The sequence below is a fragment of the Moschus berezovskii genome, chromosome X (genome assembly GCF_049115385.1).
Source record: "Moschus berezovskii isolate FMDL1 chromosome X, NW_MosBer_1.0, whole genome shotgun sequence".
In the NCBI taxonomy this organism is placed as follows: domain Eukaryota; kingdom Metazoa; phylum Chordata; class Mammalia; order Artiodactyla; family Moschidae; genus Moschus; species Moschus berezovskii.
Window position 1 is genome coordinate 120476095 of NC_142488.1, and position 20137 is coordinate 120496231.

Here is a 20137-nt window from a genome sequence, read left to right on the forward strand (position 1 = left end):
CTAATGAGCAAACTGAGGCACACGGAGACCTCTTTGAGGTCACACAGCTGTGATGACTGTGGTGATGATGGGATTGACCTCCATTTCTGACCCTTTATATCCTTTCTGGAATACAAAAGAACGTGGGTAAGATGACATATCTGCATACGTAAACAGAGACTCTAAACGGTTCATTTTCAAACTTATGACTTAGTCCTCTCTCACTTGCCTGCCAGCCGCTCCAGCTGTTCATGGGCTAGAACCACAGAAGGGGCGGGGCTAGCCACCCTTCACCCAGCTAAACCACGTCAGCCGTGAACGTTACCAACTCACTGGGTACTTCCTCAATCAGTGATCGGACCCTCTTCGTGCCAAAAAATAGAAATAGGAAAGATTCAATAACAACCGTTTCCTCTCTGTCCATCTTGTCCCTTAAGGTTCTCTCAGCGGGGAGTGGGAGGCACCCCGCAGCCCCGCCCCGCCCAGCCAACCCTTGCCCGTCGGCAGCCCAACTCTTCACTTCCTAGTTTCTTTGTGAAACAGGAACTGAGCAAGCAGTTCAAATGAGGTAGGCTGGTGGTTGAGAAAGTCCCAGTGGTCCATGTTAAGACCCTGAAGCTGAAAAGCTGATTTCCCTCCCAGTGGTCTTGAGTAGTCCTAGGACTTCTTGCTTGTCACACCTCCTGTGTTCTAGAATTGCTTCAGCTGAAGGACCCTGCCCTTGACAAGGTGGAGACACGCAGGATATGGGCCACCAGGTCACGAAGCGGAGATTTTAGCTGGAGTCCAGATAAGATGTAGGAGCAGGTGCCAAGGCTGGAGGAGAAACTCTGGGTGGAACCTGGAGGGAACTGAGGTGGAGCCACCCAGCAGGGACCAAGCTTTCCAAGCACTGGACACTGGGCCAAGAGCATTTTCTCTATACGTGTCATTTGAATAACGCTGGTTATACTTACACACACACAGAGGTGTACACACACACAGAGGTGTACACACACACGCCACACTCCTCCCCTCCACCCCACACACATGGCCCACATTATCATTGTCATTCTCTTCATTAAAGCTCATGGCCCAAAGTCACTTGCCCAAGGTCATAGAGCCCAGCCTCTTCCTCTGATGGTAATTGCCACAGCTGCCTGCAGGTGTTTTTTTGTTTTTAAACCCAGGCCTTATCGTGAGTTCAGAGATTCAGAGATGACTGTCTGTCCCTCCCATCAGCCCCTGCTGCCAGGGGCTCCCTGGCCTCCCCAGAGCTGCAAGCTCCCCATGGGCTGTCTGTATGTGCGGGGACAGTGGCCTCCTGCCCAGGCTCCTGGCTCTCTTCTGCCCTCCTCTCACTTGTACTTCTGCTCTCCTTGCCCCTGACCCCACCTAAGATGACCACCATGGAGTGTGACAACGGCTCTGGCTACCAAGATGGACTTTACCTTGGAAATGCCCAGGTATTTCCAAGGGACTGCGTGGTCTCTGCTTGAATGTTTCTAGAGATAGGAAGATCACTATTTAGCAGGGCTGAGCTAGTAGCATCTGAATATCAAAAAATGTCTTCCATGAAATGAACCCAAATCTTCCATTTATCTCTTCCCATCATTCCTGGCCACCTAAAATACTGCCCTTTTGTCTATACAACAGCTGTTTGAAGTTGGCTTGCTTCCCCATCCCAACCCTCTAAGCCAGGTATTACAGATGTGAATACTCCCTAGGTTGACAAGGATGCCCTGTAGATCGCCTGCATTTAATCAACCCTAACTTTCCAGCTATTGTGTATGTGATGCCCCTCCCAGATGCCCTCCGCATCCTGTGGTACCCCAACCAGGATAGGGTGGCAATTCTCTCACCTTCTTGTTCAGAATCTCTATATCAGAGGCACTTGAACCTAGTGGTTAATAGCACGGGCCTTGAACCCAGCCCAAGCCTGTGTTTAAGTTAGCTCCGTTACTTCCTAGCTGTGTTGGGTTACACAGTTTGCTGAATCCCTCTGAGTCTTGGCTTCCTCCCTGGAATTGAGGATAACAGCAGTGGCTGCTTTATAGGGTTGTTGTAGAGCCCACCGCCTGTCACATAGTGTTCTTATTTTCAACTGGGTGCGTGTGGGTGTCAGGGAGAGGTGAGAATCAGAATCATTTGGGAAGTTTTCCAAATTTAGATATCGCTTATCTAAACTCTTACTCTCTCACAGCAGGATTGTACCCATTTGCAGAGTGACGGATGCGTTCATACATGTCTGGGTCACATCAGCCACAAATATTCCACCCATGATCATCTAGCAAATTAGAATCTCTTGGGATGAGGTGCAAGTGGGGAGCTGCTCTATGTGAATGCAGTCTACAATGACCTTTGTGTCTATGGAAACCCAGGCTCTGCCCTCTGAAGGTTCAGACAGACCTCACTATTTGTGGAACACTCCCCCTACCCCCACAACACACACACACACCACAATACTCCTGCCGCACCTATTATACTATACATATCTTTGCCATAATAACCCCAATTTAAACTGCTTCCCCTGGTTGGGGATGGCGGGGCCTGTGGTGGCATTAAATGTTTCTGAAGTGCCTCCTGTCGTGCTTGACAAAGAACAGTGCTGGGCAGATGTGAGCTTGCCGCCCCTACCTAGAATGAAAGCTCCCAGGTGCAAGGGACCCTGACAGCTCTTATCTTGCATCTCCTCAGAATGCCTGGCACAAGGCTCTGGGCAGAGAGCTCTATCCTGGGTCCCGTTTGCCAACCCATTATCAAGTTGGAGGTGGCCTTGTTCCCTGAACTACTGACCTGGATCGCTTTTTTCACTGAGGGTTCTGTGTACCTGGAACAGAAACTATAAAATACAAATGTGTTGCCCGTAAGGCAACACCTATTAAAAACGTGTTTAGGGCCCATTAGCCAGCTGGGGCCTGACCTAACGGGACCGGGGCCAGGGCCGTCTGCTGGGACTAACGTTCGAGAAGGCAAGTGAGGAGGAGGGAGCCCAGGACCCCCTGAGTGAACACGGCCGGACCAGAAGAGAGAGATCTGAAAAGAAGCCCGAGGGGAAGGGCTGAAAACCCCCGCTCCCTTCTGTCCCGGGGCGGTCGCCCCGCTGTACCTCTCTCGAGGTCCCTCCACCTCCTCCCCCACTCCTCCACCTTCTCCCGGCCTCGGCGAGGCGGTCGCGGCGCTGCGCCGAGCTGAGGGGGCTGCCTTTGAAGACTGCGGTTAGTGTGTGAGCTCGGCTCGCGGCTGGGGCTGAGCAAACAGGAAGCCGGCACATCCTGCGTGGCGCGGGCCGGGAAGGCTGGGCCAGCGGCTCCTCCCCGGCTGCTCCGCTCCGGCCGCCCGAGCCCCGGGTGCCCCAAGTCCCGCGGCCGCGCGGCCCGCGCCTGGCGCCCCCGATCACCGTCCCCCGTCCCCCGTCCACCGCCCCCGATCACCCCCCCCCCGCCGGGTCCCCCGCACCACGCAGCGTGGCTCGGGCCTGGGAGGGGCTTTGGGGCTGGAAAGCGCAGGACCCGGGGAAGGTGCAAGCTGGGGGCGCTGGTCTTTTTGCGAGTCTACCGGGCAGGCTGAGTAGGACGGAGCCAAAGAAGTATGCTTCCAGCTTGGGGGGAAAGGACCTAGGCTTTCCTGAGCTCACTCCCACCGATGGAGGGCATAGGGCAGGCTGGAGAGTAGGGGGAGGAAGTCAACAGAACATCTTGGGAACAACCTCGGATTTCACAAGTGTCCTGTAATGGAAAGCCTTAAAAGGTGCACATCTTTTCCCCCAAGGATTCCCCTTTTGGAAATGTATCCTAAGGAAAAAATAAATAAATCGTAGCTGTCAATATTTCCTTTAAGGATGTACGATGAAGAGTCAAAGTATCAAGCCAACGTAAATTCATCTGTAGAGGCCTGGTGAAATAACCGTGGGGCATTATGCCTGGGCTTCTCGGCGGCCATTACAAATCACCTCTAGCAGAACGTGCATAGCGCCAGAAAATCTTGATACTGTGGTCACCTTGACAAGCAGATACCAATGCATTGTGTGAAGTGGGACTCGAACTTTTGAAAATTTAAAAACAACTTTAGGTATAATTGAACTACAATAAGTTGCACTTTTGGAAAGTATACGGTTTGTTGAGTTTTTACATTTGTATACAATGATAAACCATCTCCACAACCAAGAGTGTGAACTATCCATTACTCCCCAAAGCATCCTTGGGTCCCTCCTGATCTCTCCCTTCCCCAACCCCCCAAACCACTAATCTGCTTTCTATGCAAATTGTACTGCAGAGCGAGAGAGAACAGAAAGGGATATTTGAACCTTCTTCTTTTTATTTATCCTTCTTTTCTAAATTGTATATGATACATATGAATTGCTTTTGTGATAAGATTGTCTCATTAACGTTATTAAAATGTCTGCCACCAAAGACCCACAAAGTGAACATTCTAAACTTAGCACACAGACATTCGAGAAATGCCTGCTGAAAGGGACGTTTGCTGGTGGTGTGGACTGACTTGCAATTGCTTTTTTTTTTTCGTGATGATGACTGTGGTGGTGATAAATATTAGTGGTGATGGCCAAGGGATGTTGACTCTGGGTGTGACTGCTCTGGTGAGGATGGCTGGAGGTGTGCTGGTGGTGGTGGGGATGACAGCTGCAGGGTGATGATGATGGAGGGTACATGGCTCTAGGAGTTACGGTTGTAGGGGTGAGGGCATCACTGGACATGACTGGCTCTAGTGATAGTGTCTGGAAGGGTGGTAGCTAAGAGGATGATAGCTGCATGGGTGACAGTGGCAGTCAGGAGACAGATACAGACAGATGACCCAGGTGTGTTGACGGCAGGGATGAGAGCCCAAAGGGGCTGGCTGCAGGAAAGTGGTCATGGTGGTAGAGGTGATGGTCGTATGGGGAAGAGTGTCGTGGGGATGACTGGTTGTGATGTCTGTAAGGGTAACAGCTGAAAGGATAACAGTTGTGACAATCACAGAGGCAGTGATGATGACTGTAGGGGTGATGGCTGTGGTTGTTCTAGCAATAATGGCTGTAGATGTGCTGACGGCAGTGGGGATGACTTCAGGGCTGATCTGCAAGGTGATGGCTGTAGATAGGAGTGATGATTCTAGGGTGATGGTAGAGGTAGTGATCGCAGTGGTAGTGATCACAGTGATGATCTTGGTGATACAAGGTGGCTGGGAGCATTGGCCCAACACCAGCAGAGAGATGGCCCCACTTCCAGTATCTGGATTCTGGTCAGTGAGATAAAAGGCTTGAGTAGGCTGTATAACATCAGGTTGATTGGCTGAAGGACTGGCAAGGATTGCCATGAGATGGCAGGGTAGGGACTTTTCTCTGCTTGTTCAACCCAAAAGCTGTCTGCATCAGAATCTCTGGAGACTGAAGCTGGGACTTCCTTCCTCCCCAGGGGCCGGCAGGGGCTGCGATTGCTGTAAGAGTAGGTCACGTGATGGGGCTTCCTGTATGCCGCTGCCGCCGGGTGTCCATGGCCCGCACCCCCAAGCTGCCAGTGCAGCAGTCAGAGTGGCAGCCACAGGCTCAGTCCATGCCGTGCCCCCTGGACGGTACTGGCGAGGCTGAGCAAGAGGCCTCCGTGTCTCGACACCTAGGAGAGCAGGCACAGAGTATCACCAGGATAGAGGACCATGTTGCGCCGTAAGCCCTCCAATGCCAGCGAGAAGGAGCCTACTCAGAAGAAAAAGGTGAGGAGCATCTTTGGGAACTTGTTGCTTCCTTCCCTCTGCTCTCTCAGCCCATCCTCTCCAGAACTCACAAAAGTGGGAAGAGCCAAAGACTTTCTGTTGAGTCTGTAGGTGAGGGCCATTCTCCCAGGGGCATGGGACTAGTAACAGAAGTCCAGGGAGACTTCCCAAATTGTAGAGAAACAGAGTTATAGAATACACTCTCAGAAGTCTTGAGTTGCAGGATTCAGCCCTACCAGGGTAAGAGACTTAAAACTGGGGACTAGAATCCTAGACTAGAATTTAAGAATTACAGAATACAATTCTCAAGTTGAACCTAAAACTGTATTTAGTCTCTCCCCTACAGCAGTCCCTCGCGAGCCTGCCTCTCAGGAGCCATCTCACTCACAGGGCTCTGCTGGGCTGCCCGGCCAGGAGCCATGATGCTCCCAGAGCCCCCGCCCTTTGGCCCTAGCCTGAGCTTTGTCGTAGCTCTCGGGGGCCCACAGGAGAGGGGGCCACCTGAAGATGCAACCCAGATTTCCAGATTCAGGGAAAGGGCCTCCAAACCCGCAGTGGGTTGCAGGGAGCGTGCAGGTTCTTCCCAGCCGGGGAGAAATTATTTGTGAAGAATGAGAAATGAAGCTGCTGAGATGAGGCGTGGGAGTGAGGGCTGAGGGGGGAAAATTCTGTGGGCGGGGAGCAGGCGTATTTTAAAGGCCAGGAAGAAAAGCAACTGTTCATCTTCCTGGAGTTTTGAGGCCAACCTAGAAGATTCCTTGAAGGCTCTGCCACATTTAGGTTTCTCTAGTTGAATTTGAGGATTTCTAGACTTCAATCTTGAACTCAATTGTCAGATTCTCCCCAACTATCAGCAGGTACATCCCACACACCCAGCAGGATCCTAGGACCATCCCAACTAGGCCTGAAGCAGGTCAGAGAGGCCAGGCATAGCCACAGGCCAAGGTCCGGGGCCTCCAGGCCCCCACGGTGCCCTGGAGCCTCGCCCAGGTGCTTTGTGGGGGAGCCCCTTCATCAAAGGAGCGGCTCCCAGGCAGAGACCAAACCAGCTGAGAAGCCGAGCCTCAGGGCACTGGGGTGTATATCCTGCTCCCCCCAAGCCCTGGGGTGGCTGCCACTTCCGGCTGTATTCTCCCCCACCCCAGCTGCTCCGCTGAGGCTGCAGTGGAGGTGGGCGGGTGGGAAAGAGATTCACAACTCTTCACACAGGCTCTGTCACCCCTGTCCAAGCCCCACACGGCGCCAGGCCTGGCAGACTAGTCTGGCAGACTTGCCATTGGCTGGCTCTCCTCAGCGAGTGGGTCCACTTCCCCTTGCTCTTCGGCTGAAGGGGGTGGGAGACCGCCCAAGACATTGCTGGGCCTCAAACCACAGGGGAGCTGAGTGGAGAAAAGATTCTGAGAAAGAGCTGACATTCCACACGAGCAGCCTGTGCTGCCTCAGGTGGAGGGGCCTGGAGGCTCACAGGAGCCACAAGTCCCATTTTCTCTCCCCACTTCCATCATCCAGATTCTGGGTTTGGTGGGTTTCTGGGATTCCCCACAGGCCTCTCCCAGGAGAGTCCAGGCTGTCACAGCCCTCTGAGGGCCATGTCCTCTAGGACAACATCGGCCTGGAAAACCCTGTCTCAGCCCATCAGAGCCTGGGCCAGCCCCCAGAGCCACTCTCCCAGCCGCATCCCCTGGAAGCACTCTTAGACAAGCCAGCTTTCCAGAAGGCGGACACAGCAGCTTCCCCTGGCCAGGAGGCAGCGGCACAGCTCCAGCTCTGTGACTTAGGCATGTCCCTGCCCCTCAGAGGCCAAGGCGACGTGGTGGAGGGAATAGTACAAAGGCTAGTGTGCAGTAAGTGGAGGATGTGCTGGGGACCTTGATAAAGGGGGATAGGTCCTGACTTCCCACCTCAGGAGGTATGGGTCACCTGCAACAGTATATGCAAGTGCGCTGTGCACACGAAGGGGTGCACACTGAAGCCATGGGTGGGGGCAGAGAGCCCACTGCCAAAAACAAGCCTCGGCCCCAGCCCTGAGGTGGAGAAAACAAGACCTCGTAGCTCACCAGATGCCAGGCGCGATGCTGTGCACTCATCTCTTAGCTCGTTGGCCCTTCACAACAGCCTTGTGAGGTGGGGGCCAGTGTTGATTTTACTTTACGGCCAAGGCACAGAGAGGTGAAGTGATTTACTCAAGGACACACAGCTAGGAAGCTGCCAAGCAGGGAGTGAAGCCAAGATCTGTCAGTGTCCAGAGTCTTAACTCCTTCTCCCTCTACTCTCATCTCCCTACCGACCTCAAAAGCACTGGAGAAGTCTGATGAGCATAAAAGACTCAACTTATCAGCAGAACGGCTCTGCAGGGCAGGCCCAGATGGCTATGGACTGAGTGACCTTCCAAGGAGCCCCGAGCAGAGTCAGGAACAAGCCTTCCAGGGTGGTGGGGTCAGGATGTGTGTGTCATGAAGGACTGAGGAGATGCCCAGGTTGAGGGGGGAGGGAGGTTGGGGGAGGTAATAACCCTTGGCTGCCTTTTGGAGACTCTTGCCTCCATCAAAGCATTTCTTTGCACTCTCTCTGATCTGTTGGAGTATAGGCAGTGGACAGGAGTTTGTCCTCCCCTAAGGATAGTCCTACCCCATCGCAGACCTACTTTTCACTACATCCCAGACCTGCCGCCAGGGAAAATGGAGAGGAATCAAGGCTCCCATCTGAGGGGTCACTGTCCACTTCTTCCAGTCTCTCCCTGCCCCTCTCTTCTGCAATCTTGGCACATTACTTTTGCTGGCTCCCTTCCTACACACACCTTGGTGTGCCACCACCCACCCCCACCACTAGTATACACTTCATATTTCCCATGGCTCCTCATTGCCCACAGGCTAACACCATGCCTGGCAAGGGCCTTCCGTGGCCTTTTCTGCTCCACCATTCACCCCACACACTGGCGTACCCACCATTCCATCATCACTCTTGATCAAACCCTTCCCAGCTCCACCTGGAGCAATCCTGGATCCCCAGGACAGCCCAACTCAAACGTGCCTCCTCCTCCACGAAGCCCTCCAGAGCCCTTCTCCCTCCATGCTCCCACCTGCTCTCCTGGTAACTTCTTCCAAATCCCACCTGCAGTCGCCATTACCCTTAATCCACTTCTGTATGAGGGGGCGATTTCGTGAGCTCTGAGCACAGTAACAAGCAGAAGCTTCCAGAGTCGCAGACATGGGTTTGACGCTGGCCTCCACCTACTGTGTCACTCCATCTAGGATGCTTCATTTCTCCCAGTCTCTGTGTCCCCAGCTGGAAAAAGTGGGTGTAAGACAGGGCTGCAGGGAGGCTGAAGTGAGTGGACACACACACAGTGCTTGGCAAGGCACCGGGCACAGGGGAGGCACTCGACCACTCGTTACTGGATTCCCTCACATGCACAGGCCAGTGTCCACAGCCCAGAGGGTGCTCAGTATGCGACCAGTGCGCTGAAGGAGCAGAAAGCATAACAGCAGAGACACCTGGGCTGGGGTTGGGGGGACGCTGGAAAGCCGCGCTTGCTTAGAAAGCAGGGAAGAAGATTCCAGGCCCAGCAGGGTGAGGCTCTGAGGGGGCGATGGGGGAAGCTTCCTGCAGTGGGGCAGCGCCTTTAAAACTAGATTTGAAAATCCTTTTTATTGAAGTATGATAGCCATATAAAGAAGCGTGTACATCACAAACGTAACACTCGACGGATTTCTATAAAGTGAACATCCTCATGTAGGCTGCCCCTGGATCGCACAGAACACTTCCAACACTCCAGAAGTTTCCCTCATGCCCTTGCCAGTCACTGCATGCCCCCTTTCCCCCAAAGGTAACCAACTACTCTCCTGACTTCCAACTGTATGGATTAGTTTTGAACTTTCTGTACAGGGAACCCTATAGTATACCCTGGTGGCAGGTCCCTTCTGCCCAACAGTGTAGCTGCGAGCGTCACCGTATTGCTGGGGAGAGTTGCACGAAGTTCATTGCTGTGTGCTATCCCCTCGTGTGACTCTGCCACAGTTCACAGGTCCTCTCTACAGCTGATGAGCGTTTGAGTTTTTTCCAGTTAAACTGGGTTCTGAAGGATGGGAAAAGCTATGGTTGATTGTAGGGAAGGCAAGGAGTAGGAGCCGTGAGGGGCTGCCATGTCCTGTGCTCACCCCTCTCTGCCTCACAGCAACCCGGTAAGATGGGTGCCGTGCTCCTCATTTCACCCATGAGGAAACAGAAGCCCAGAGAAGCTGAGAAATTCACCCAGCTTTACACAGCTGCTCCATGGCAGAAGCAAGATGTGAACTCTTGCCAACTGACGTCAAATAAAGAGACTGAGGTTTGGGGAAGATAAAGAAACTTACTGAAGGTCACACTCAGCAACGTGTGATGCCCAAACAGTAGTTCTTTCCGAGAGGCCCACATACTCCCCTTAGACGTGAAAATGGGGCTTACAGTGTACGGTACCACCTCCTGCCCAGGACCCAAAAGGGAGGCCAGACAGAAAATCCAAAAGGGCTCAAGGATTTCCACTCATACCTGGGTAGGGGATCACTTCAGACTCACTGAAAAGCATTCAGGATATTTGGGGTGCTCCTGAGTTTAGAGGTGGGCAGGGCAAAAGACCCTTATCCTTAGTCCCCTGAAGAATTTTTCTAGTCCTTTCTGTGTACCCTTGCCAGGGTTGAGGAGCAGCCGGCCAGGCCCACGTTCCAGCGTGGTCCCCATGGGGCTTTTAGATTGTTTTCTCCCATTTCAAGCTAAAGCTGGGACAGAGGTCCCAGGAGCCAAAAGTCGCCCTCCCAGCCACCCCCAAACCCCGACGACGGCAGATTAATGACAGGAAAAGGAAAGAACTGCAATTAGAGGGCAGCCTGGTGGTCAGTTTACTCTTCCTCAACAAAACCCACTTTTGGCCCCATGCCTTCCTTGCTGCGGGCTTTCCAGGCTCACTAGTCCCTGGGGCTTCAGGGGCGACTCTCAGCCTCCTGGTCTTCAGACCAGACTCAGGCTTGGTGAAGGGAAAGCCACAATAGACCTGATCGGCCTAAATGTAGGCGCCCGGCCTACCCTCCTTGGGCCCAGGCCAGCCTGGTGCCCACCCTCTCTCTGTTCCCTCTTTTCCAGCCAATAAGAGGAGGAAGTTATCCAGGCAGCTGCATCCTAGCTATACAAGGAGGTGGGGGGAATGAATGGAAGGTGGAGGAGGGAAGGAGAGAATGAGGGAGATAAAGAGGAAAAAATAGTGGGTAGGGAAAACCAGGGAAGGAGGATGGAGGAGATGCATGGGAATAGGAGCGGTCACCCCACCGCCATGCCTTGTACCACTCAGTCCCCTTTCCCAGCTCCCCAGCATCACATGGAAGGGGCTTTCTCCCTAAGGGTGCAGGCGCCTCACGCAGGAGGCCTTCATGGTGGGGGTATCTGCTTGACCTGACCGCTGACCTGGTTTCTGGTCCGCTAGCTTGCTGTGACCTCTCGGAAGGTGTGGCCGCTGCCCCTGAGTACTGACTTGCTCTTGGTCAAGACCAAGGGAACTGAAGTGTTCCACTGTCGTCCCTGGGAGTGGGACCGATTGTGTGTATGGTGGGTGTGTGATACTGCCCCTGCCCTGGGGGATTGTCACTGGACCCCCGTTTCGTAGGAAAGAGGATGTGAAACTTTCAACTTTGTGCAGGTTTGGGGCTTCGGTTCCTCAAGCCCTTATCTCTGGTGTCTGCAGCCGGCCCCACTCTATCTGTCTGGCCGTCTGTGAACCCTGGTTCCTGTGTGCACCTCTAATCTTGACTGTTCTTGATTCAGGTTCAGCCTCCCCTTCTTGTGTCTCAAGTCGGCTCTCCTTACCTGGCCCCACTTTCTCCTGCTATCTCACCATGTGCATGCATGTGCAGTTAAGAAAGCTCATTTCCTGAAAACAGGCTTATCAGCCTGTCGACTGAAAAAAATGCATAACCTAAAAGTTGAGAATGATGGTTTATTGAGTGGACTTTCTGAGGACTTGAGGGGGTGGGGGATGGAAGAAGTCTCTCAGATGGCTCCGAGGGACTGCTCCCAAGAGGTAAGGGAAGAGCCAGAATACAAAGGAGTTTTGTAACAAAGACCAGGTAGTCAGAATATCAAAAGATTACTGTTAGTTAAAGGAAACTAGACAACCCAAGTAAATAAATTTAGCACTTCTCTGTGTTATGGGAAGATGTAAGAGTCTGCGCTTATTGAAATCATTCCTTTGCTATGCAAAGATAAGGGCTAGTATTGTGTTCTTTCCCATCCTGTGTCCCCTCAGGGAGCATCATCAGTGGTGGCTGAAGTGGCTAAAGGCCTGGCAGCCGGCAGCCCGTCTCCATCCTGGTGCCGTCAGGCTCGCCATGGGGTGGCCGATGGTTGGGTGACCACGGCATCCTCTGTTTGCAGATACAGTGGAGATGGGCAACAGTTTTCATTCACAGCACAAACAATAGGTTGAGCCATGGACAGAGGAGCCTGGTGGACTACAGTCCATAGGGGTCCCTTGGGGGTCACAATGAATCAGACAGGACTTAGTGACTAAACAACAACAAAGCTGAACACTGGCAAGTGTGTAGAGTAGCCAGCTCATTAGCAGAGTAGATTAAAAGCAGAGATGAAGACAGAAAGTGGCAGCGTTCTTTTATAATGTTAGAACCAATCATTGGTGTCCCAAACATTTTCTCATTCAGTCTGTACCATGGCTTTCCAGAACGCATAATGCCAAGTCTTACTGGCCCTTGGATGGGACACCGATGTGTCACGACCCTCTCTCTTCTTGGGACATCGATGTGTCAGGCTGAAGGCCCCAGTGTGTTTCCCACGATCAGTCGCAGGAAACCACGCCTGGGGAAGAGAGACCATGGAGGCCGGGCTGCGGGGTTTTGGAGGGTTTGCTCTACTATATGAATAGAGGTGATGCTGTAGTACATGAGGAGGTAGGTCTCTGGTAGCAGACACGCGTTTCCTCAGACGCATTTAGTCTTTTACTACAGGGTTCTGGGGACCAAAATTAGGGTACTGGTGGAACAGTGGGCTCAGCCTGTGGCCTGACCGGGTTGAGGCTCCTGAGGTGAGGAGCCTGTTTCAGGGGCCCGCTCGCTGCTGAAGAGCAGGATGAGGACTTGCAGCCTCACCTCCTCAGCTCTGGGCCCAGCCCTGGGTTACATGCGCTGTGTTGGGAGCAAGAACAGCTCTGTGCTCCTTACTGACCACAATTGTAATGCAACACAATTTAACTCCTGGCAACACCTCTGCTTCTCCCAGCTCTCCCTTCAGCGATCCAGCAGCTTCAAAGATTTTGCCAAATCCAAACCCAGCTCCCCTGTGGTGAGCGAAAAGGAATTTAATCTGGATGATAATGTGAGTTTCAGAGCCTCCTTTGGGGATCTGGCTTCGGGCCCTGGGTTGGGTAGTGGAGGGGATGGAGGGAGGAAGGGGAAAGAGGATTTTAGGATTGTGGCAGCAAAGCCTTTTTAAATACAATGGGCCTACCTCGCACCCACCAAAATTCTGGGCCCTAAAGCTTCACCTGCATTCTTTTCGTTTGCAAATTGCCAATTTAAATATGAATGAATAGGGCCAAGAATAGGTCTGGGCCTAAAATGAGGATGGGGACTTCTGCTTCCCACCCCTCCAGGGTCTACCTGGACCCCAAGGCCTCCTTCTGCTCCCAAGTCCTGGACCCAGACATAGCCACCTGGGTTCCTGAATCTCCACATTTCTTGTCACAGATTCCAGAAGATGAGTCAGGTATGCCAACCCCAGAGGATGCCGAGAAAAGCGGCAAGAAACTGGGGAAGAAGTGGAGGGCGGTGATTTCCCGAACCATGAACAGGAAGACAGGCAAGAAGATGGTGAAGGCCCTGTCAGAGGAGATGGTGAGGCCTGGGACCCAGGGACGCCGCGTGTCGGGGAAGGGGGCCACAAGGAAAAGCAGCGGTCTAGTAGGGGGTGAGCATGGCCGTCAGGAGAGCCACTGTCTGGGCACACTGCCTGGCCCTATGCAAGCAGGAAGGTCACCGTGGGAAGGGAGCTCCCCCAGCCAAACACGTGGCAGGAAGACACGGTCCTGAGGGAGCAGGAGTGGGGTCTGAGGAGGGATGAAATTCTAGGAAACGAAGCTTCCTCGGGAGACAGGCCTGAGGAGATGAGATAGCGAGGGGCGGAGGGGCATATTCATCCACCACGAAGTTTTACTTGAAATGAGCTACTGGGATTGGGAAGGCTTGATTCAAAGAAGCCTGAAGAAAGAAAATCGAGAAGGCTGGCCTTGGGGTAGAATACACACATATATACACACATAGCTGAGTCCCTTCACTGTCCACCTAAAACGATCACAACATTGTTAATTGGCTATATTCCAATACAAAATAAAAAGTTTTTTTATTTTTATTTTTTATTTTTTATTTTTTTTCTTTTTTCCATTCTGAACCCTCCTCCCACCTCCCTCCCCATCCCATCCCTCAGGGTTTTTTTAAAAAAAGGCTGGCCTTGGCCCAGGGAGGGAGGGCAAGACAGACAGCTGTGGGGCAGGCACCTCCAAGTAGCTGAAGTCACACCGGGCATCTGGTTTGCTCCTGGCTCTCGGAGGAGGCGCCCTGGCAGCAGTGCGCTGGAGTTGGCTCCCGCTAGCAGACTCCTGCCAGCTCAAGAGAGCAGTTGCTCAAATTTTCAGTAATTTCATGAGCCAGGTGTGAGATACAAACATTGTTGAAAATTAATTTATACCAACTTAGAATTAAATCAATTATTTTAAGAAGAAAAAGAGTAAAGTCAGTTTTCAAAATTCACTTCCTAACTCTTGTCCTACCTTTCACTGTGCTCTGTGCCCTTGTCCCAGTGGCTGAGGGGGTGCAAATAGCCAATGCTGCCGTTCATGCTGGCTTCCCTGGTGGCACGGTGGTAAAGCTTCTGCCTGCCAGTGCAGGAGCCATAGGAGATGCGGGTTTGATCCCTGGGTCAGGAAGAACCCCTGGAGAAGGGCATGGCAACCCACTCCAGTATTCTTGCCTGGGCTATCCCATGGACAGAGGAGCCTGGTAGGTTACAGTCCATGGGGTCACAAAGAGTTTCACACAATGAGAATGCATGCACACTGCTCATTTAGGGCTCACCACCAGGTGGTAGATCTGTTGGCCACTGTGGGAAGTATTTACAACACAGAAGCTGGCAACCCCTACAACTCAGGGCTTTTATTCCCACTCAGTCAACTAGTGAAAGAGTTACAGCTGCATTTGAGGGCTGGGGAGGCCCAGCAGCTGTGGAGTCAGGCTGACCAGGCTGTGAGTTCCTACGTGGCCTTGGGAACAATCCTCCATGACTTCTCCCTGTCAGCTTGAGAGGATCAAGCCCCTGTCCTCGAGTGAGGATGAACTGAAATCCTCTGTGTTGCACATAGGAACATAGTTAAAAGTAGTGAGTCTCCTCAGCACTGTGACCTGCCTGGGTATGCGCTACTAACACCTCTGAGTTCAGACTCCAGCACTGAGACTTTTTCTGTGTGTACATGGGCACTTCAGGCTGACACACCACATGCACATGGCACCAAGGGAGCCTTATTCCATGGGCAGGGCAAGCACTCTCAGTCCCACTTCACATAAGAAGAAACTAGGGCCCAGAGGGTGCTCTGCATCCTTGCAAGAGGCACGACTGGGGTGGCAGCCAGGCCCCAGCTCTCCCGGGAGCCCCGGCTCACTTCCTCTGAAGCTGGGGCGGCCCCATGGTCACCTCAACCGAGGCTACTCAGGGCTTCCTGCCTCTCCTCCCCTCCAGGGAGATACTCTGGAGGAGGGCTCAGCTTCCCCGACGTCTCCAGACTACAGCCTGGACAGCCCCGGCCCTGAGAAGATGGCGCTGGCTTTTTCTGAGCAGGAGGAGCGGGAGCTGCCAACTCTCAGCCGCCAGGCGTCCACAGGTGAGTGTGGGAGGTGGGGGCGCATTTGCTGACCCTGGCAGAAAGGACAGGGTGAACACCATACAGGCGACTGTCTGGGAGGGGGTGGAAAAGAAACGAATCTTTCCTGTTAATCTGCTGGGACCTTTCCCAGTCTCCTGAAATTAAACCTTCTTAACAATCTCATGGGGCGGTAATATTATTATCCCCACTTTGTTGATGTGACAACTGAGGCTCAGGCAAGTTAAGTGACTTGCCCAAGGTGACCCAGTCTTGAATTTAGTTCTGCCCTCCAGGAGCCTCCACTGGCTGGAAGAACCTCATTGCCCTCTTGGTCTAGGCCTCCCCCTCCTTCCAAGGGGATCTAGAGGCTATGGGCCACTGGGCCTCTGACATCCCAGGCTGGGGGTCAGGGTATTGGCTCTCCTGCTATGAAGACTCCACCTCCTGGACACCAGCCCTTGGTTTGCTGGGCCCGGGGTTCCACTTGGCATCTTCTAGATGTCCCAGGGGCTGAACAAGAGCTTCCAGCAGCCCTGCCTGGATGAGGTTCTGCAGGCTGTGGGCTGCAGACCTACAGAGGCACTGCCTTTCTCACCCTTATGATTAGTTCCAAGTTCTCTGATGTTTCTCTTGCTCCAAAGACACCTCCTTACCCCCCACTAAAAGTCACTTCCGCCCTTCATCCATCCCTTCTCAGAAAGAATCTGAGTTTCCATGTGATGTTGTAGCTAGACACCGAGTCTTATTAAGTAGACAAAGAAAAATATTGATGCACGGTATGGCTTCTTGGTGGAAGGTGACTTCCAGGAGTCCTGGAGTGGGAGTCTGGAAGCCTGGAGTCTAACAGACCCAGGGCTGCCAATTAGAAGGTGAGATGCCTTGGGCAGTTCACTTAGCCTGTCTGGTCTCAGTTTTCGTCATCTGCTCATTGGGGTGTTGGCCCAGTTGGTTTCTAGAGACCCTCCCAATTTGCCTAGTCTTTGATCTTCTTATGGTCAACTTTTCATGCCTGGGGCCCCTGAAGCTATGCTCGTCAGGGTGGCGGAGAGGTTGGTTCAGAATCACTTCTGCAGTGTGAGACTTCTTGGAGCTCAGTTTTCTTCCCTTGGCATTTCTAACCAAACCCCCTGGAAGGTACCAGCTGGGCAATGCCCCAGCTGTCCTGGGAACAAAGATGACCTTCCTCCCTGCCCCATTTCCTGCAGGCAGTGAACTCTGCAGCCCCAGCCCAGGTTCTGGAAACCTTGGGGAGGAATCGACTGCACCACAGTACATGGGCCCTTTCTGTGGCCGCGCACGAGTCCACACCGACTTCACCCCCAGCCCCTATGACCGTGACTCACTGAAACTGCAGGTAAGGTTAGCATTCAGGCCTCTGCTGAGCCTGGCAGGCTGTACCCATACAGGAGGCTGCACTGAGCCAGGGTAAGGTGGTGTCCGCAAGAGGCCAAGGGGCCTCCTCGTCCTCCGTCTGTTCTACTCTCCTCTCCTTCCACAGAAAGGAGACGTGATCCAGATCATTGAAAAGCCACCCGTGGGCACATGGCTGGGCCTGCTCAATGGCAGGCTGGGCTCTTTCAAGTTCATCTACGTGGATGTGCTGCCCGAAGAGGCTGTGGGGCCTGCCCGCCCCAACCGCCGACAGAGCAAGGGCAAAAGGCCCAAGCCCAAGACTCTGCATGAGCTGCTGGAGCGCATCGGCCTTGAGGTTTGAGTGGGGGGCCTGCGCGCATGTCTAGGAGCAAAGGATGGGGGCCAGGGCAAGTCAGTTCTGGGCAGAGAGATGGGTCCTCAGTGGGGGTGGCTGGTAAGTGGCCTGCTTCTGCCCACAGGAGCACACGTCCACCCTGCTGCTCAATGGCTACCAGACACTGGAGGACTTCAAAGAGCTGCGGGAAACACACCTCAATGAGCTGAACATCATGGACCCGCAACATCGGGCCAAGCTGCTCACGGCCGCTGAGCTGCTGCTGGACTACGACAGTGAGTGGGCTTAGGAGTGGTGGGTGGGGAGGCCTGCCCCAGTCCTGCCCTGGTGCCCCTCTGCAGTGGGCAGGTGCTTTCTACACTTGAATTCCCATCTCTGGGCAGAGCTTGTGAGGAGGAGGGGTTTTAGGAACAGTCGAGTTTTCTCGACCTCTACAACATCCTGTGAGATCAAAGGGAGAGACTTGGGGCTAGAGGAGGCGAGGCACAGACTCCAGGCCTCAGCATCGGGTAATGATGGGGCCAGGATGCAAGAGCAGGCTTCCTGGCTACTAGCTCAGTGCTGAAGACATTTGCACTCCTGGACAGGAGAGCTGGCCTGGACAGTACTCAGGGCAGGGGGAGGGTGGTGGTGGGCCCCCAGAGGGAGAGACAGCCTCCAGTGGGCTTCCCAGGGTCCCTCCACCTACAAGGGGCCCCTGGGATTTCTGAAGCCCCCTCGCCGCTAAAGCCTGAGCCCCCCAAATTCCTCTTCCTCCCTGGCCTCTGGCAGCTGGCAGCGAGGAGGCGGAAGAGGGCACAGAGAGTGGCCAGGAGCCAGCGGTGAGCACAGTGGCAGAGCCCAAGGTGGACATCCCACGCGACTCTGGCTGCTTCGAGGGCTCCGAGAGCGGGCGTGATGAGGCAGAGCTGGCGGGCACCGAGGAGCAACTGCATGGCCTCTCCCTGTCTGGGGCCCCTTGAGGCCAGAGCGGGGATGGACCCGGCCTCCCATGGTGGCCCTAGGCCGGAGGACTGGCACTGATCCCGGCCCTGCTCCCCCAGGGGCCCCTAGGGCAGCAGAGGCTGGCCAGGCCTTACAGATGCAACTGGAGTGCATGACAGGCCACACAAGCCCGGCCGCCTCCCTCCACCAGCTACTGACAGCACAGCTCTTCCAGCTGCGGCCAAGGCAAGGGGGTGGGACCCAAGAGGGGCCACCAAGGCCTCCAAACCTTCCTTACCTCCACACCATCTTCCTTTGTCATGATGATCCTGTAAAGGGGGCCAAGTCAGTGGTTCAGATCCAATCTCAACACCCTGGGAAAGGGGACCATATGCAAAGGACTCTAACTGATCACAGATGAATCCAGATTCTCAAAGGTTTGAAGAAAGCCACATGTATCTTTCCTACTTTCCTTCACCTTAATTTTCTTACAGGTTTAGCCACTAAATCATTGTGCCACTTCAACTGAGTGCTTTCTTCAGTCTTGGTCTAGGATGGGTCAGGATAAGAATGTATAGTTTCTGAGGGCCTTGCTAACTCTTGACATTCTGTGATGGTTAAATGTCTGTTGTCCTGTTACTATGGCCCAGGACACCAGTGGGTTTACTGAGGGGGCTGGAGGGGCTTTGGGCTCCCAAATGAAATGGCTCCTGCTCATCCATTCCATACCTTCCCATATAACTCCAGCCAAGCTGCAACTTCCCCAGCTTAAGTCAATGCCCACACCTCAATAAGCCAGCCCCTGAAATGACACTTCCCCAAGGCTGAGCCAGACCTGGCTTCCAAGGACAGACTGGCCCCTCAGAGGTCCAGGCCCAGACTTGGCCTCTCACGTGGGTCCTTACAAGCAAAACAAGGGCAAAGCTTAACATTGTGGAGTCTGCTACTCCACCTTTACTCTGCTAAAGGTTTTGATGGACCTTGAGCTCCAGAAGGGAGAGTGTCTGTTGGTAGGGGACCTCCCTTGAGCCCAGTACCAAGCTTGTGCCCAGAATTCCCAGAGTAACTCTTTCCCAGGGCCCAGCTGGCCTGAGGGCAAACAGTGCCCACCATGTCTTGGACTGCCTGCTTTGCAGACACATTTAGACCCAGAACCAGAAACTCTGGTAGAAGCCATCTTGGGGGGACGGTTTCAGTGTAAATATGAGGGAGGTGGGGGGGTGTTTCCAAGGTGGCTCAGTGGTAAAGAAATCTGCCTACCAATGCAGGAGACGTGGGTTTGGTCCCTGGGTTGGGAAGATACACCGGAGAAGGAAATGGCAACCCACTCCAGTAATCTTGCCTGGAAAAGTCCATGGACAGAGGAGCCTGGCGGGCTGCAGTCTATGGGGTTACATGACTGAGCATGTGTGCATGACGGTGGAGGGAGATGGGTTGGTAGCAATAAACTGGTAGAACTAAATTACTGTCTCCTGTCTTTCCTATGGAGGAGGCGGGGAGGTAAGGGGCAGGGTGTGGGGGGGATGGAACAGATCAGACTTCTCCAAAGCTGGACTCAAGAGAATTTCCTTTACTGTCAGGACCATCTGTCCCTTCCCCAAAGATGCTCGTGCCCTTGATCCTGCTGATGGCTAACCAACCCTCCTTAGAGCCAAGGCTTCTGTGGCCACCAGCCTTGCTCGGGTCTGAGGGTAGGGGGCAATAGCTCTCTCCTTCCTAGAACTATTAATTCCCCACCCCCATGACTGAGGAGCCTGTCCTGGGGGCTGTTCAGGGTCCAAGAGGGGGAGACTTGCAGTCAGCATGGCCTTTTCTCCAAGGTCACCTCTTTTCGGGTCCCACCATGTACCCACTGAAGCTCCGCTGTCTCCTGGGAGGTGGACTGGAGACTAGGACCCTTGGCTTTGTTTCTCCAACATTAACTGCTTTAGGGACGGCAAATGGAATGTGAG

The 20137-nt window shown here is 53.6% G+C and overlaps 1 protein-coding gene across 1 annotated transcript; it reads left to right on the forward strand.

Moving 5' to 3' along the window:
• Positions 1-5434: 5434 nt before the first annotated feature.
• On the forward strand, positions 5435-18710 carry SASH3 (SAM and SH3 domain containing 3). Its single transcript, XM_055393695.2, has 8 exons — positions 5435-5664; positions 12922-13017; positions 13389-13535; positions 15430-15571; positions 16759-16907; positions 17052-17261; positions 17386-17536; positions 18033-18710. Exons 1-8 carry the CDS (start codon positions 5608-5610, stop codon positions 18221-18223), a joined length of 1143 nt encoding a protein of 380 aa, XP_055249670.2. The 5' UTR covers positions 5435-5607; the 3' UTR covers positions 18224-18710.
• Positions 18711-20137: the final 1427 nt, after the last annotated feature.